An 18341-nucleotide genomic window follows, 5' to 3' on the forward strand; every position below is an offset into this window, starting at 1 on the left:
TATAAGTGTATCAACTGAATCTCAGTTTTATTATTATCAACAAATGCCGTTAAAGACTAAATTTACTGTGACCGGCAGGACGTCTGGTAACTGCAATATTACAAAACAGCTGGTGGAGGCAGAGATACTATAGTACTATTTAGCAATTTTCGGGTACTTAGTGACTCTCGGAGAATCGTAGTTAACAATCATTCTCATTACGTGTCATACAAAGACAAATAGCATTGCGATTTGGCAACGTCCATTCTTTCTATTCAGGAGAAAAGTAGTTTGTAAAATATATAGCATGAGGTTAGCTTTTGTTTGCAATTCCTTTATGTCGCGTACATTTCATTGTCTATATTGCAGTTCATAAGGGATATCCTCTGGAAATAAACCTCCTTTCCCCTTTCAACCTCCAAAGGATTGACAGGGGCTCCTTTTTTTCCTGGTTTGGTTTGCATGTGGCCCCCACGTTGAGCAGTTTTCTTACAGTTTCTATTTCAACAATGATCCTTGTTTACTACAAGAAAGAAAGTTTCGCATTCGCTTCCTGCGATGCAGAGTGATATTCTATGAAAGTTGCGTGAACTGATGGTCTAAAATGTGTGATCAATCTGCTTTAACACTCGTGGAAAGCAGGCGAGTGTGACAGGTACTCTCCCTTCTGTATTTGCAGTATTTCTGCAAGCCGCCATATTTGAATTCAAGTTAATTACAAAAATTTTCTCGTTAAGCTACGATAGTAACATTAGTGTAAACAAGGAGGTTTGTAACTGAACTTGAAGGACTTTCAGAATATTGTTCATCTTTCTTGTGAAATATTGTCATATATTTCAAGACTAAGTGAAATCCATTCTAGTGATGTATTTAAGCTCTATAGAAATTCAGAATGGGTGTACATTGGTTTGATACCACGAACGTGCACACGGTCCAGTTCCGTAACGGAACAATCTCACTCACCATGGAATTGTGTTTTCTCTGTTTAATCAATTTTTCTTGGACGGACCTATCTAAATGATTTACAGAGGAGTGTATTGTCATACAGAACGACAATCTCCGAGTGATGTTTAGAGAGTATTTCACCCAAATTTTTGAGTTACAGGATCACTACATATTTGGCATCGAGAGCATCTCAGCAGCAGAGGACAGTCTCCATCGAGCTGCGTAATTCAGTCAATTATTTTCAACACAAATTACCGGCGTCATTTAGTGATGGAGTCGTATACTGCTACAGACTACCACTAAAAGCGTTTTTTTTTCTTTTTTTTTCAAAGCTACGTAAAACCATTTAGAGAAATTTAATTCCTATATAAATTTTAATTACTTAGTTTGCACTTCAAAAATTCATTTATTTTATTTGAAACTCATTAGAATCTAATTCAGAGATTATCGTAAATTTACTGTCTAACGCTGGACATCTCTCAGGGAAACCGTTTACCCTCCTATGGACTGGAACTTGTATTGTAATTGCTGTGTGTTAATGTATGTACGTGTGGTGGAGTTGGCGTGAATTTCAAGGGAGTCAGATTCATTACAAACGAATTCTCGTCACTGCAGAAGCACAGTTAATATTCTCAAACTACCACACCTGTGTGCCAATTGACTCTAGCAGCTGTCAAACTAATTGAAGTATACCAGTTGTATGATTTTCACACAGTAGTTAGAGTAGTATTAATAAGTGAATGCTCCACAATATTTTCCAATAATAAAGTGATAAGATTAACAGTGTTCTTATAAGAGAGTGACATTATTAGGAAAGATTATCTATTTAATTTTTGTGTTACGGTCAAAACCAAATTTCAGTTTAAAATGCACCGTCAACAAGAGTTAAACGTTCAGTCTGGTAGTGAGGATTCTGATGTTGGAGAGGATGCAGCATCAGCCCAGATTGTAATGGGCCTTCTTGTGGAGATGTTGAACCATTTAAGACTACTGCAGTTGCAAACATGTTCTATGGAAGCAGATAACATTGCAGTCAAGCAATCGGAATTGCCTTCTACCGAAAGATACGCCGCATTGCCACGAGTTAAGATTTCGAATCTGTAACGGCTTAAGTTTCTCCGTTTGTGCTAAGGCGAACTTAAATCTCTAATGAGTTCGTAGTGCTGGGCCAGGCTCGGGCGAAATCTTCGCATGAATTACAAAATGTAACATAGAACCTATTGAGCATGAGAGGTGTAAATCACTGCCCATCAGTTATGCGAAACGATTACTGGTACGTCGTCACGTTATGATGGTTTAATTCCAAGTAAGTTTGATGAACATCAGACACAGTTCACGAATAAATTAGAGGACTTGGCAATGCTAAAGAGAACAGAGTGATCCATTGTGGCCGGCCACTGCTGCTCGAGTGGTTCTAGGCGCTTCAGTCTGGAACCGCGCGACCGCTATGTTCGCAGGTTCGAATCCTGCCTCGGACATGGATGTGTGTGATGTCCTTAGGTTAGTTAGGTTTAAGTAGTTCTAAGTTCTAGGGGACTGATGAACTGAGATTTTAAGTCCCATAGTGCTCAGAGCCATTTGAACCATTTTTGATCCTTTGTGCCAACAAGTGAATAGGAGACACCGTAGCTAATTTATCCTTAGATGACTTACCTTCAAAAGACCAATGTAAGAAAGATTTGAAGGAAGTCCAAGATCTACTCGGAGCTGACCCTGCTCAGAGGAGAACAGACCGCCCAAAAATTTTTGAACGATGTTGATGAGATTCGAGAGGAGATCAAACATAGTATCACCAGGTGCATGGTGAAGCGAGGTAACAGACCTCGCGTCCAGCACCAGATTCTTGCAGCGCACGTGCTCATCATGCGTGTGTTCTCAGCCAGTAGTCCACAATCTACGCACTGTATTTTATTACCCACGGTCTGTTCTCCGCTGAGCAGGGTCAGCTTCGAGTTGATCTTGGACTTCCTTCAAATCTTTCTTACATTGATCTTTTGAAGGTAAGTCATCTAAGGATGAATCCTTATCGAGGAAGAACATCACAAGCTCTAACAGTTTCAGCCGTTTTGTGCAGATAAGGAAACTGTCATTCCGGTCATTTTCATTCGTGAACCTTGTGGCGTATTACCCTCATAATGGTCTGAGTATCGAAAGGCAGGGTACGTACAAGGCGATGTTGCATTATGGGAAACGGATGTGTTGGACACTTGCCAGACATTGAGTTCTTTTATCGTAATGCCTGTCGCTTGTTACAGAGAGTAGGGCAAATAAAAGTGGCCTGAAAAACACAGAACCAGGGTACAAATAAACACAACACAGAAAGGAAAATAAGTACTAATCTCACTATAGAGGACGTTCAAAATGTCGAACGTCCATCTCTTGGCATATTTTGCTCCTGGTCAGGAAGTTGCTGAAGGCAGATCGAAGCTGAACCTGGAACTGCTACAGTCTCATCAGAAATGTTCTGCAATTCTTCAAGACCATTACACCTTAGACTTGAGGGCCCCACACAAAAAGTAATAGTACACTGACAGGTCAGGTGACCAGGGTGGGCAGCTATTGCCGCGACCAGACTAACCTCTGCTAACAGCTGTGGCAGGCGTGAAGATTTTGTAAATTCACTCCAAGGTTCGGCCAGTTAGAAGTAGCTTTAGTGAGCCATGATGCGGCTCGCGTTAGTGCTGTTTGAGGGATTCCGCCCTTTGTTGGAGGCCAGACCACATCCTTAAGTTGGCATTGTTGCGGTTGTTTGTCTTCTTCTCGTCTTGATTAGCACCACTCGTTTAGCAAGCGTTGCCTGTCCGCTAGTGGCAGCAGCGGCCGTTATCGATATGTAGTAACTGTTGCCCTGTCTTTGGGGCGTCGTCGTTTTTCCGTGTCGTGTGAGTGTGGCAGTTCGGTTGGGGACTGAGGAGGAGCCAGGTCCGCATAGTGCGAGAACACGCCGGGACCACTGGCGGCGCACATGGACTGCCGGGTGGAAGGGCTGTGGTCACCAGGGTGCACGACCTCGTCGTAAGCCAGATCCTGCAGGCTTTAAGATGAGTGCATTTCAATTCAAGTAAAGAAACCTCCACCACTGTGGCATCTCACGATTCTTCAGTGACTTGGGATCGTGTTACTGTCTGTAGTGTCGCCAAGGCGAAGAGCAGCGAGTAGAGTGCTAGGGTAAAGCGGATCTGATTAGCTTTCCTCGACTTCTTATTTCTATTTACTGCGTTAAGCTTGTTACAATTTGTTAAGTTCAATCAGCGGTATTTTTCCTGCCTGCTGGCCGCTAACACCCCAGTTACCTGACTTGAGGCTTAGGGGGTTAGTGTACGTAACAGCAGTGTACGTTTCCTCGCCTTGCCGCTGCTGTCGTGCAGTTTTCACAGCTTTCTTGATTGTAGGCTGTTTGTCATTCTTCTTCTCTGGTGCTAGTGATTCCTTTCTCGTTCGAGGGACTCTAAGCACAGTATTCTGGGGGCATAGTGCAGTCCGCCGGTTCCGGCTTTGGCGTTTTGTTCCATTCTTGCATTTGGTTTATTGGACTCGGGTAGCTTCAGCAATATTATCATTTGACATTGTTTAGACTGCCACTAGTCTTACGTACCATCCTGTGAAGTGAATGCAACTCTTGGCTGCCTGTCTCATCGATCACGAAAGTGTTTGTTGCCAGACCTCCTCAGAGGTGGATTCCTGGAGCACCGTCTATGACCGGTCCTTGTGTTTTATTATGGTATTACTTATTACCATACCTTGTAATGCCTACATAAAAGATTATGTATGTCTATTTAATAGTTCCGGTCTCCTTCTGGAATAAAGTGTAAGGGTTGTGTTACAAGGTTACCATAATCTTATTTCACCCATTTGGTGGTGAGTTGCTTGTTTCTTTTAATTAACCTTTTCTTGTATTTGCTGTATTACAGTGGGTCTCTAAATTTTTTATGTAATTGCCGTTCCTGGCGTGTTAGGCTTCAGCTGTCATCACAGTTGCTTTTTTTTAACATTATTAGTATCTGTATTTTATGGCGATTTGCTAAATTGTAACGCACTGAAAACACTATTATTTACACAGTTGTTTATTCCTTAATTTACAACGTGTGGCATTTTTTATTTATTATAGAGTATAGAATTACTGTTTCAGATATAAATGTGTGTAACTGTAAAAGGCAACCATTAGTAACTGATTACGACCCCGTTTACAATCGTAACCGAATCCTGCCTTTCGTTGAGTACCATCAGGTCACATGTGGGTCTTTTCTCCCTCCGTTAATGCTGCCACAAATGATATCCACTCGTCGTTCAGGTCGCTTTTATTTGCCCTCCTTGTAGAAGAATGTTTAATGAAGAAGGTGTTGAACTTGGGTCTCTTCTCGTGCAAGAGTGGTAGTTTAAGGCGGTATTTTGAGAAATACTAAACTAAAGCTAGGTATTAGGACGAACCCATTACACATTAGATTTTATGAATCTTGAAAGTAAAACTGCCAGCTGAAATGCGTGAAGAATTTATTCACGCTAACGAAGAGTATCTAGACGAATTTATGTTGGTAGTATATTTCTATCGACGTGATACAAGATCATCTCACGGCAAGATTTGGCCAAGGAAACTTTAGTATTCCAGGCTCTAGCTCACGCAATGGATGTCCAATAACATGCACGAAACAATGCTAGTCGCTAGTAACACTCTCATTATAATTATAACAATAATGAACAAGATAATAACAATCATTGATTAAATGTGAAGGGACACGATTTTCGTCCAAACACAGGTAGACTGAATAGGCCAGAGTGAAGATACAACTCAGTCTACAACAACCATCATTGCAATGCGTAAGGTCACCAGTGGAATAAACATAATACTTATGGACAGCAGTCACAGCAAACGAACCAAAACTGGCTAGTGCAGCCACCGATAAAAACAAACGTGTCCGATCACATTTCTCATCAACATGAACAGCGTCTGTTAAACTAGGACCCAATGTGTCGTGCCCTCAAGCAGCGGTCGCGAACTCGTGTATTGGCTGTGTGCAAGAGGTGAAATTTTTTCGTCCGAAGATGGTGTAATAAGTACGACGTGGAAACCTTGTGACGACAAAAACGCATGTGAATGAGAATGTACATCAGTTCTGATTTCAGCGACTAAGGCTACATTAGGGCGCATTCCTCCAACTGGGATTTTTGACACTAAAGCATACATCAGTGTGATTCCAACAGCTTTTTTCAGTGAGTATCTCAAACAAAAGTGCCTTCTCTTCCAGTCAATAACAGCAAGATAGATGGAGCAGTAGACACTCGGTTGCAGAGTGTTAAGATACCATGTTGGAATTCAACTTAGGACATGTGGCGGCAAGATTCTCGTTCTTAGTAATAAATAAATTAATCGTCGACTATATTTCAGATCTGCAGAGCATTCAAGAGAGGGACGAGAAAACCGGCTTCTCAGTGGGAAAAGTGATATTTAAGATGGATGGAGAAGTGGTCCAAATATACTTAATAAGAAAGGAATGTTCACTTGGTAGATATTGCCGAAGGGCTAGCATCCATTTAATACTGAAAAATAACTGACTAATCCAGAAGCGTCTAGAATAGAAAGTAGGGGTACTAGGAGTATACAACCAAGTACAGAATAAATTAAACGAGGCAGGGTGTTTTACCCAAGAGAAAAAGAATCAACTGTCTTGCCTCCTGAACAATTATTTTCAAGTTCTTGAGGAAAATACAGGAATAATCAAGGGCTGTATCTCTAATTTGGGTGTTCTCCAATATAATGCCTTTTCCCACAGTTTCTACTCGATTCCTTGGAAGCAAAAGAAGAACGAATAAGTAGGGTGATTGAATGGGAAGATTAATCCGTGTTGGTACTAGCGAACTTGACTGAAAAGGCCAGGCAGAGGAAGCAGCAGTTGCTGAGGATACCCCATATTCCTTATTATTAAACAAGGAAAACAAGAAGCGGCAACTGTTAGATGTGGGGCCATTTGTTATACTTTGTACACCATATCCCGGTTCATACTTACTACGATATCCAGATACAAAGCATATTAATGGTTTACACCCACATCAAGCTATTAAGAGTTACAATGCATGATGGGTATGCAATGACTAAGAATGATTATTAAAAAATTTGATGATATGTCTATGGGTACTATTTTGTTGAATGTAAAATACTAGATATAGTCTAATGAAAGTTTTAATTTACACAGAATATAACGAATGATGCATGATTAATTAGGAAGTTTGAAAAATTATTTATTGGGTGTATATATGTATGTGGACTAATGAATATTTTGTGCAGAATTATGTGAGATCTGAAATTATTTCTACAAATCCGATGCGTGTATCTGATGACTTCTGCATTTGGAGTCAGTATTAGGAAACTGATACTATTATTTAGTAATATTAAACTTTTTCAACTTTTCGCTGTAAAGACTTTCAGCGTTACCTTGAACGAAGGATTAAGCCATTGAGTGAAGTCTGTTCTCGAATGAGATTTTTAAAATTGATCTAATTTCAATTACATTTTGATTTTTGCCACTGCAATGGTAGACTGTGTTGATTCCACTTACGAGGGATGTATGATCCTTTCTCAATGAAGTGCGAGTATTATAAGCGCACTCAGATTTCTGAATAAACTTCATTATACAGGTATATCCATATACACTCCTGGAAATGGAAAAAAGAACACATTGACACCGGTGTGTCAGACCCACCATACTTGCTCCGGACACTGCGAGAGGGCTGTACAAGCAATGATCACACGCACGGCACAGCGGACACACCAGGAACCGCGGTGTTGGCTGTCGAATGGCGCTAGCTGCGCAGCATTTGTGCACCGCCGCCGTCAGTGTCAGCCAGTTTGCCGTGGCATACGGAGCTCCATCGCAGTCTTTAACACCGGTAGCATGCCGCGACAGCGTGGACGTGAACCGTATGTGCAGTTGACGGACTTTGAGCGAAGGCGTATAGTGGGCATGCGGGAGGCCAGGTGGACGTACCGCCGAATTGCTCAACACGTGAGGCGTGAGGTCTCCACAGTACATCGATGTTGTCGCCAGTGGTCGGCGGAAGGTGCACGTGCCCGTCGACCTGGGACCGGACCGCAGCGACGCACGGATGCACGCCAAGACCGTAGGATCCTACGCAGTGTCGTAGGGGACCGCACCGCCACTTCCCAGCAAATTAGGGACACTGTTGCTCCTGGGGTATCGGCGAGGACCATTCGCAACCGTCTCCATTAAGCTGGGCTACGGTCCCACACACCGTTAGGCCGTCTTCCGCTCACGCCCCAACATCGTGCAGCCCACCTCCAGTGGTGTTGCGACAGGCGTGAATGGAGGGACGAATGGAGACGTGTCGTCTTCAGCGATGAGAGTCGCTTCTGCCTTGGTGCCAATGATGGTCGTATGCGTGTTTGGCGCCGTGCAGGTGAGCGCCACAATCAGGACTGCATACGACCGAGGCACACAGGGCCAACACCCGGCATCATGGTGTGGGGAGCGATCTCCTACACTGGCCGTACACCTCTGGTGATAGTCGAGGGGACACTGAATAGTGCACGGTACATCCAAACCGTCATTGAACCCATCGTTCTACCATTCCTAGACCGGCAAGGGAACTTGCTGTTCCAACAGGACAATGCACGTCCGCATGTATCCTGTGCCACCCAACGTGCTCTAGAAGGTGTAAGTCAACTACCCTGGCCAGCAAGATCTCCGGATCTGTCCCCCATTGAGCATGTTTGGGACTGGATGAAACGTCGTCTCACGCGGTCTGCACGTCCAGCACGAACGCTGGTCCAACTGAGGCGCCAGGTGGAAATGGCATGGCAAGCCGATCCACAGGACTACATTCAGCATCTCTACGATCTGACCCCAGGAATGTGTCAATAAAGTTTCCCCTTCCTGGGACAATGAATTCACGGTGTTCTTATTTCAGTTTCCAGGAGTGTATCTTATCTGTAAGTTATAATCAATGAGTTCGTCAATATCAATCTATGTAACATATATGGCCATACGTTTTGACTGCACTAACTCAGTAGCACAAATTTTTTACACTGTCAAAGGACTGTAGACCTTAGTTTTCGACATACATTTTCACTTGATAATTCTATCCATCCCTGAGAAAATGAGGTTTTTACAGAAGGACATACAAACAGACGGAAAAAATAATTTTTCATGTGATATAATTACAGTTTATGGATTTTCAGATCTTTTTGAACACTTGTGCTGTTGAACCTTGCTTCTTGCTAGATTTCATGATCTTATATCAACGGGGAGCACCCTAGAAGTTTCGATGAGTGATCTCGAGAGTATCAAAATATGTGACATAAATCGCTGTACCTTTTGAATCCACTGACTTAGAAGCTTAAATATTTACACCGCCTCGCTCCCTAGGGTAAACCTTAATATTTGATACATATTTCAGCTTCATTTTCTCTACCTGCTACTGAAAAGAAAGTGATCCTAACAGGTGTAAAAATGGACATTAGAACAACAAGTGATCCTGAGCTGTGGTAATACTGCTGCTTTGAAGAGCGCGCCGCTGCTCCTAGTGTGAAGCAGTCGCTCTCCGTTTCTGGCGGTGGCGCCGCTGTGGCAACCGCAGCTTCGGTGACTTCCCCAGGCGCCACTGGAAAAGGGGAAAGGTTGCCGGTTCACGTGCATTTAAGGGGTCTATGAGCTCGCCAGTTGGTCAGTCTGGGTGAGTCTGGGGTCAGTCTCTCGTCCCCAGCTTGCTAGTGTCTCTCTCGTCCTAATTTGAGAGGCTGTGTCTGTCGGTCGTCTGGAGTGTTAGTATGTCTTTCGTTCGGATCAATCTTTAAAGCTGGATAAATGAGAGTCTTTCCACATCGCCAGTAAGAGCACTCAGCGGTCGGGGCTGAGTTCCTGCATCTGAGTCTGCGCGTTAGGCCGCCAGTCTGCTCGATTTGCTCAGGCAATAGTCATTGGCGGTTGGATCGATCAGTTGGTCGGTCGCGCACTGAAACACAAGATGACTTGTCCGCCTTGAGCGTCGGCGCATGTGAGGTTACCACGTGAGTCCAGTGGGCCGCGCCGTATAGCAAGGGGTAGTGGCTTCGCGGCCGACAAGAGAGCAACCACGACATCCGTCGGGCCGGTGCGAGCTGCAACGCCATGAGATGGGAGAACGGCGCGTCTTCCAGCGTCTGTTGAAGTGGCTGGCAGCGGACGTTTTGGGAGAGCGTTGGGGGTGCTGCACCAGGTCTTCTCGAGAAATCGCAGTTTATTAGAAGTTAAGTGATCGGTGATATGTTGTTTCATTTACTTGTTAAATTCTACTTGTTTTCTTGGTGATGTCACCAGCCGCTTAGTTTTGGGTTCGTCCCACTATTCTTCTCCGTTTGCCCATCCGTGGGAAGGTGATTATTTATGAATTGGGTGGTCAGTTTTTCCCTTGTGGAATAGGGGCGGGTTACAGCAACCTGCGGTTCGGATTGTTCGGTAATCTCCCTGTTAATCTGTCGTACGTTAGTAGCTGCCTCTGTCATGTTTGTCGGATTCATTGTGTTAACGAATTTATTGCTTGCAGTTTAACGGCCTAATTCCTGAAATATGGTTTTATCTTGTCTATCATCTTGAGATGCGGTATATGTGTATTGTAGAGAATGTTAACTCGTTTGGCCAACCTTGTATAATTTTGTATAAGATTGCATTTCATGGGCTTTTATTAAAATGGTCATTTTAGTATATAAAGTTGCCACCAGTACACCGTAAGACTTTTCTTAGAAGTGAAAATCAAGCTGCACCTTCGGTGAAAAGTTAATCTTTTAATTTTAGTGTTTTGTATCATTTCCATCCCTCCTACGGGGTGCATAGTTGTGTGCTTGTGTGAATTGTCAAAACTTTTAGTTTAAAGTAATCTGGTGTGTTGCAGAGTTGCACCAGTGTAGTGTTTCTGAAGTTGTTGTGAGCAGTCATGACTACGGCCGTGTCAAAATGGAGCGGCATGGTTCTCAGCTCGAAAGCTCATACAGTCAAAAATTTGTTTCTTTCTGCCTCTGTATAAATTGTAACTTAATTTTTAGAGCGTGCTTTCTGATTATAATTTTAAACCTGTTTCTTTAAAAAAACACTTTTATGAATAAAATTCCCCTTTGTTAAAAGCTATTTGATCATGCTTTTATCAGTTACTCCCTGGCAGATACTTCCACGCTCACATAGTGTGATTAAATGTGTTAATGTTCTTGATCAATCGCTAGCAAATAAAATAAATTTTTAAGAATATTCTTTGAAAAGAAATCGATGGTTGAGATCGTATAAGATTTCCGTTTTAACGACTGAGGTACGGAACCCTTAAAAGCGCTGGTTTCGCAACGAATTGCGTAAAGACCCCTATAGATAGCACACAAAGATGAGAGAGATTCTCCAGGGTTAACTTCAATAAGAAAACGTCTTAAAAATTTAACTTGATGCACCTGATAAACGGGTTAGAAATACACAGACAACACACTTTTTGCGACCTGAATTGTCTGTCTACTGGCTGAAATTGCACTTGACACATCTGTGTTTTGACCATAGAAGGCAGCTGTACCTGAAAATTGTTTGTAGAGTTTCGTTACGCTCACATGGAACCTGAAAATGGAAAAAAAGTAACCAGATTGTAGGATATAATATCTTTATTAGAAGGGAAGCAAATGCAGCATGGCTCATGTTATTAAGGTAGACAGGAATCAGTCATGAAAGAGTTTTACTCTAACGATAAATGTTCAACATTACATGTCATGTCTACGCTCATGAACTAGAACACAACATAATTTAAAGTAGTGAGTGTTCAGCCTTTGTTTTAGGCCCATCTGAAGTCTTTGCACATTGGTACAGATACGCAGTGGGATACTAGCACCCACGGCCATTTTTTTTACACTACGCTGAAGAATCAGTAAGGAAATGGCTGTTCTTCTTACAGCGACACAAATCACACAGTAATGTGTACAGTTTGAACTGTACGAGAAAACTGCATTCCGTCGCAGGCAATCTCCCCTTTTTCACACTAGCAACTTTTGAGCGTTACAATACACATTCATGTTAGTTCCTTCTTATTGTGTAACAGGTACACATAGTGTAATTCACGCTGGAAATTTAATTTTAATGTCATCCGTACGAGTGTTTAGGTGCTCGGTTCTGAATGTATAATGGAATATAGACCTTGATGAAGAGAGCTGTTTGTTCAGCTATCGTAGCAGTAGCTTCTTTAGCATGAACAAGTGCTTTTAGTACTTCCACAGGCAATAAATCTCTTTCGGTATAGTTGAGGGATTAACTAGCCCAAACGGTGCTATCAGTTCTTTGTGATGTGTACACGATGTCTCTGTGAAAAGCAAAAGGGTGCATGAATTATACAATCTGAAAGACAGATATCACGCTCTTAAATACTGAATGCTGTTCTCATTGATATTTATACATTGGACTTCAGTTCAACAATGCTTAACTCGCAGTTCAACAATGCTTAATTCGCATAAACAAAAATCTATGCTAAAGTTGTTCGCTAAACAACTTCGAGGCCAATTACTTCTCATTCCTCTCCAATGAATATTCCTTCCTTAGTTGGCCTTATGATAAAATACACACACAAGTTGGTAAAAAGCGTATTTATGCCGTCAGCTGTACAATTTTACTTTTACTTTCTACCAGTTTCGATTGTTACAGTCATCTTGAAGAAGATAAACGTTGTACATCAGTGAATCAGCGTCTAATACCAGCCATACAAATGGGGAACATACGTAACTGTAATAACAGTCCATATAAACAGTTTGTGCCTGGGCACAATTACAGCAATGGACATGTAGTGGTAAGTATAAACAGTAAGAAAATGTGGAGTTATCAGCACATGTACACTAACGTAATGGCGCCCAGGGACAATATGTTCAAATGGACGATGTTAAGACAGACTATTATTACAACTGTGTACGTCTCACATTTGTATGGCTCGCATATGAAGGATGCGTATCGTTGATCCATCCTTGTAAAATGTTTTTCTTCTTGAGAATGATTGTAATAATGGAATACGGTAGAAAATAAACGTAAAATTGTACACCTGATGGCAGAAATGGGGTTTTTCCAAATTATTTAACACCTCTAAACAATCACTTTCGGAAAGCCCTACACGAATATTTGCAAAAAGTTAAAAAGTGTGTGCTGTACTGCGACTCAGCCTCGACCTTGGCCTTTCATAAGCGAGGTTCTTACTGAATGAGTTATCTCGTACTGGTCACCACACGAACCTTGCAGAGAGACGCCGGTGTTCCACCAGGAAGTTTCGTAAATGACTGCACTCCGCTATAAAGTGAAAGACATTCGGCTATACATAGGAAGAAGATTGCGTAACGTGTTTTCTGTCTCGAGCCATATGCAACTCTGCTTTGCGCTCACGCGTGAGTAGTCCAGTTAGGTGCTGGCAGTGTTCGCTAAGAAAGTGTGACGGACGAGATGGGTCGCGTAACTCGGTAAGTGCACTTGTACGCTGCTAGTGTGAAGGGGGCGGTCAGTGGGGCGCTAAGCAATGCTCGTCCAGTCCCGGGGGCGGCGTGAGCGCCAGGTCGACGGTGAGGCCGGCGCACAGGTCCGGGGGCGTCAGCGCGTCGCACAGTTCCGGCAGTGCAGACGACGAGCAGGGCGTCAGCGACAGCGGCGGCGTCAGGCACGACAGGAAGGCCGCCGAGGCGGAGGCGGCGGCGGCGGTGGCGGAGGCGGCGGGAGCGGCGGGCGGCGGCAGCAGCAGCGTCTGCGGGCGGCACAGCGTCGACACCGGCGGCAGCGGCGCCGCCTGCGCGGCCAGCTCCGGCCTCTCCTCCAGGGGCGGCGCCGCTGCCGGCGACGACGCCGACACCGCCTCCAGCGAGCGCGTCAGCTCGGCGATGTAGCTCATGGCGAGGCGCAGCGTGGCGATCTTGGTGACCTTCTCGCCGGAGCGCTGCTGGTGCTCCGAGCCGTCGTCGGAGCCCGTGTAGAAGCCGGAGGCGGCGTCTTCGGCGCGGTAGGCGGCGGCGTGGGGCGGCACGGCTCGCCGCAGAGCCTCGAACGCGGCGTTGATCTCGCGCATGCGCTCGCGCTCCCTGGCGTTGGCCGTCCTGCGGCGGTACCTGCTGAGCGGTGGCGGCTTCCGCTTGGCCCTCCTGCCGCCCCCGCCGCCCCTGCCGCGGCCGCCGCCGCCGCCCCCGCCACCGCTGTCCTCCGACGCGGGCGACGCCGCGTCCGTCGAGCCGTCGCCGCTGCACGAGCGGCCGAAGTCGTCGGCGTCGTCGTCGTCGACGATGAGGCGGCGCTTCTGCAACGAGCGCGGCCGCAGCGAGTACTTGATGGTGACGACGTCGGGGTCCCTGGGCTCTGCGGCGCCGGCGGAGTCCTGCGAGCTGTGCTTGGAGTCCCCCGTCTCGCTGCCCACCGCGCCCCCGGCGCTGCAGCCGCTGCTGCTGGCCGCGTTGTTATTCGAGTCCAGACTCGGCAACGTGTTCACCTGCAGTAAGTCGTCCATTCCCCTGGGAGTGGCAGCCGGAGGCATGGCCCCGACACTTCTTGCTACGTTCAACGACCGGGACGCTTTCGTCACTGGGAAGAGCCTCTAATACATGCAGTAAACCCTGTTGCGATCTCGACATCACCTCTTGTGTTCATTGTTCCTGTAAGGAAAAAAAAAACATTAATTTAGGTACTGAGTCAATATGCTCGCCTTTTTTTCCATCTTCTATAACCTAAGCGTAAGGTCCATCGCCGAGTCAACTAAAGCCAGCCTTTTTGTAACATTAAAGTTTTGAAACAAATTGTATAATTTGATTTTATTGCTATTTCTTATAACTCGTCTCCACCTTACTGGGGACCGACCGTTCTTTCTAAGAAATAGCTATCACTTAACTATTAACGACTTATCATCTTTATATGCAGACTTAGGCCATGGAAGCAAATTTCTACTGGCACACATATAACACTGCAGGATGTAGTTTTTAGTAGAGTAGGGTAGAGTAGATAGCATGGTAGGTTAACAGTAGGTTAAATAGTAGGAGTACCCATAGAGTAACTAACCTTCCATCCTGTATTTGATACTAACAGTAAGTAGATAAAGTCTTGCTAAATGCTGACGAAAATTACTAATTTTGTATGTTGCTTCGGCCCACTAATATCTTAGGTGGTGGGTAACTTTGTATGATATTGGTTTTGATGAATAAAGATTTTTTTTTAAGTGTACCAAGGCCAGGATTATAACCTCGGTCTCGTTCTCGCTAGGCAGATGCATTCACCACCACACCGCCCAGCACAGCGGCTTTGCACAACTGTGAAGACTACTCTACCACGTCTCCCTCCTCGATCCAAATCCCCATTCACGCTTCAGCTCACTTGGTACTCTCTCTAAATTCGAACTTAATTGCAGTGGTTCTCCCTCTGTATTGGAAGATCATCTCAGCATAGAACTAAATGGCGGATCCTGCCAGAAACCGAGCAATATGTCCTTTAATTAAATGCGACTATACAGTTCGTGAGACTTTTTCAAGTCTCAGACATGCATTTAAATGTGCAGACTGAAGCGACGAATGAAAATTTGTTCCAAGGCCAGGATTCGAACCAAGTTCTGGTGCTGACTAGCCCAACGCGCTAACCACTACGCCACAGTGATTTCGCATAACTGCACGGGCTACCAAAGGACGCATCCTGTTTGAGATTATTGCTACTAGCAAGTGGGCTGAGGCCTGAATGGGAATTTGGATTGAAGAGGGAGGCGTGCTACGGTGGTCTGTGCAGTTATGCAAGGCCAATGTGCCAGGGTGGCGTAGTGGTTAGCGCGTTGGGCTAGTCAGCAGTAGAACACAGTTCGAATCCCAGCTTTGGTAAAAGTTGTCATTCATCGCTTAATTTTGCACATATGGGCTGCAACATACACGTCTGAGACTTGAAAAGGTCTCCCGTACCAGATAGTTTCATTTTATTACCAATTTTACCATTAAAACCATACTCTTCTTAATATTTAAAGCAACTGTTAATAATAATAAGAGAGCACTAACAACTACAAATTGTGAGAGGGTACATGTGAAATGAAGAATACAAGGGGAAAAGAGTAAACAAAGAACAAATTTGTCATTAGTACAAATGACTTGTGGAGAGTGCTACAAGTACTACGTCAGTTTTCGATTAATGTAATGTCGGTGGCTAGAGAACTCTACGTCCAGTTTTCTTTTTGCACTAGCTTCAAGAACTTAGTGGACCTGTAATGTACTAAAGTATTTCTTGTCTCACCTCCAGTGAGATAGGTTAGGTACTGAAGATATAGTCTATCTTTGAAAATCGACCTCCAGTCCGAAGAAAACTCGGGTTTGGAAACGAAGATAAGATGATAGATACTACAGGTTTTTCGTTTCATTGTATTTCTTTCTACAACAGATGAAACGCCATCTGGATGTCTGTTCCTTTTATTAGAAATCACATGTTTCTGTCTGAACATCAGATCATCTTCGGATCTTAGTTGGGAAAAGGAAATAAAAATGACACAAGACAGTAAAAAAGTTCTGTAAGGGTAACACTATATATAATACCGTAATAGGTACTAAAAATAACATTAAAGCCCTAAGAACTTCTTCACTAGCACAGGCGGTATTATTTATAGAACTAGACTTTTGTATTTTTTTGTATTGTCACTCGTCTTCTTTTTTCCATTTCCCAACTTAGATCTGAAGATCATCTGCTAGTCAGATCGAAACTGGACATCTTTAACACAAGACAAAGTGATCCAGACGATGTTTTCCATTCGTTATGATCATGGTTTCCTGAGACATGGCTTCAATAAAGAGATATTTATTTCCTTCCGGTATCCAGAGCCGTTTCACTCCTCCGGTGCACATCACATCATTGTGTCACGGGGATGGCTTAGCTATTCATCTTGCTCTCGTTTCGCTGACCTAATAAAACGAAAGTCGTATACTTTCTTCAAAATTTACATTGTAAGGGGTGTGTCAGAACTCTCCATTACACCGAAAGCAATGTAGCCAACTTAACGTTATTCTTTGCATTGTCCAAGCACTCAGATATCGATAGTAACAATATGAGTGCAAAACATGGGATCGCGATTCTGAGCATTGGCTTGACACGCCTTCTGTCTCCGAGCTCTCAAACGACCATACTACTTCCACCCCCCGAGAAAGACCTCGTCTCACAACAATGCTTAGAATCGTGCTCCTATGTTTCGCCCACAGATTGTTACTGTCGACGTCTGAGTGCTCGCACAATGCGTTACTACCGATATGCAAAGAACAGCCTTAAGTTGGCCATATTGTTTTGAATGTAATGGACAGTTCTGACACACTCCTTACAACGACATATTCCTTCACCAAACATCCAAATCCGTATTCCGCAAGACGAGACCGGCTGTAGAGAATGATGCTTACTGGGGCAGTATAATTGGAGAGTGTAAATATGAAACGTTGTAACTTCCATATCTCCTTTGTGTGGAGAGTCCTAAAACATCGTATCTCTTTTTGTATATAACTTATTTCAGTCCAAAAAAAAACTGAGTAGGTATTATCATGCCACAGACTTATGCGGTTTACCTCATCATTGCAAAAAATAATGAGACAAATTGGAAAACATATATTGTATTACGAATTTTCTGGGTCCGAAGTATTGAAAGGTTGTCAGTTCCATTTGCTGTTAATACTGAGGCACTACGTTTTATAAATACAGGAACATAGCAGTAATTTTTAACTACTAGAACTGTAGTCAACCAAAACCATTTTCATACTTTTACATTATTTCTAACGGTACAACAAAATTAAATTCAAGAAAAAATCTTTTACTAAAGACTTTTCTTTCTTGCACAACTCCATTCCTGCAGTCAGATGTTGCTATGATTATTGTATGACTCCCTGTGCTATTGAGGAAGGAATGACAAGATCGTTAACAAGTCTTTCGGTTTTGCAACTGATAAACGTGACTGATCTGTTAAATGAACTACGGCGTGGCATCATATATCAGCCATGGTGTTCCCTCTTTGAAACACACTGATATTTTTCAATTCTTCCGCTTCAGAGTAGGAATATTTAATAGCTATTTTAGATGGATAAATATGACACACTATATTCATAATGTATTTGCAGATCGTCAGTACCTTCCTTGACAAAAATGTTTCAGCAGCATCTTCAAAATTAAAGAAGTGAGTCCATTAGTGTCACATAGACTTGTTTGATCGCTTTATCTGTCTCACAGTCATGTGAAAATCTTTTGGAACAAAGGCCTTGCTTACCTTCTATCCCTTCTCTGTAATTGCAAAATCTTTCTTCCATTACAAAAGTGTTTTACTCACATAGTTCTTCTTACCAGAAAAACTGAGTTTGAACTGACTGGAAGAGACCTTGATGCGTACCACTTGGAAATCCAGAGGGAGGCACTGCTTCAAATCAATACCATTTGCTATCTATTAATATACCTGTGAAACGT

The 18341-nt window shown here is 43.5% G+C and overlaps 1 protein-coding gene across 1 annotated transcript in view; it reads right to left on the reverse strand.

The window, feature by feature from the left end:
• Positions 1-11527: 11527 nt before the first annotated feature.
• Positions 11528-18341, reverse strand: part of LOC126334872 (oligodendrocyte transcription factor 1-like) — a 46574-nt gene continuing 39760 nt past the window's right edge. Inside the window, exon 2 of the mRNA XM_049997574.1 lies at positions 11528-14542. Coding sequence (XP_049853531.1) covers positions 13408-14424 — 1017 coding nt within the window. The 5' untranslated portion in view covers positions 14425-14542 and the 3' untranslated portion in view covers positions 11528-13407. The remainder of the gene's footprint in view (positions 14543-18341) is intronic.

The sequence above is a fragment of the Schistocerca gregaria genome, chromosome 1 (genome assembly GCF_023897955.1).
Source record: "Schistocerca gregaria isolate iqSchGreg1 chromosome 1, iqSchGreg1.2, whole genome shotgun sequence".
NCBI lineage: Eukaryota > Metazoa > Arthropoda > Insecta > Orthoptera > Acrididae > Schistocerca > Schistocerca gregaria.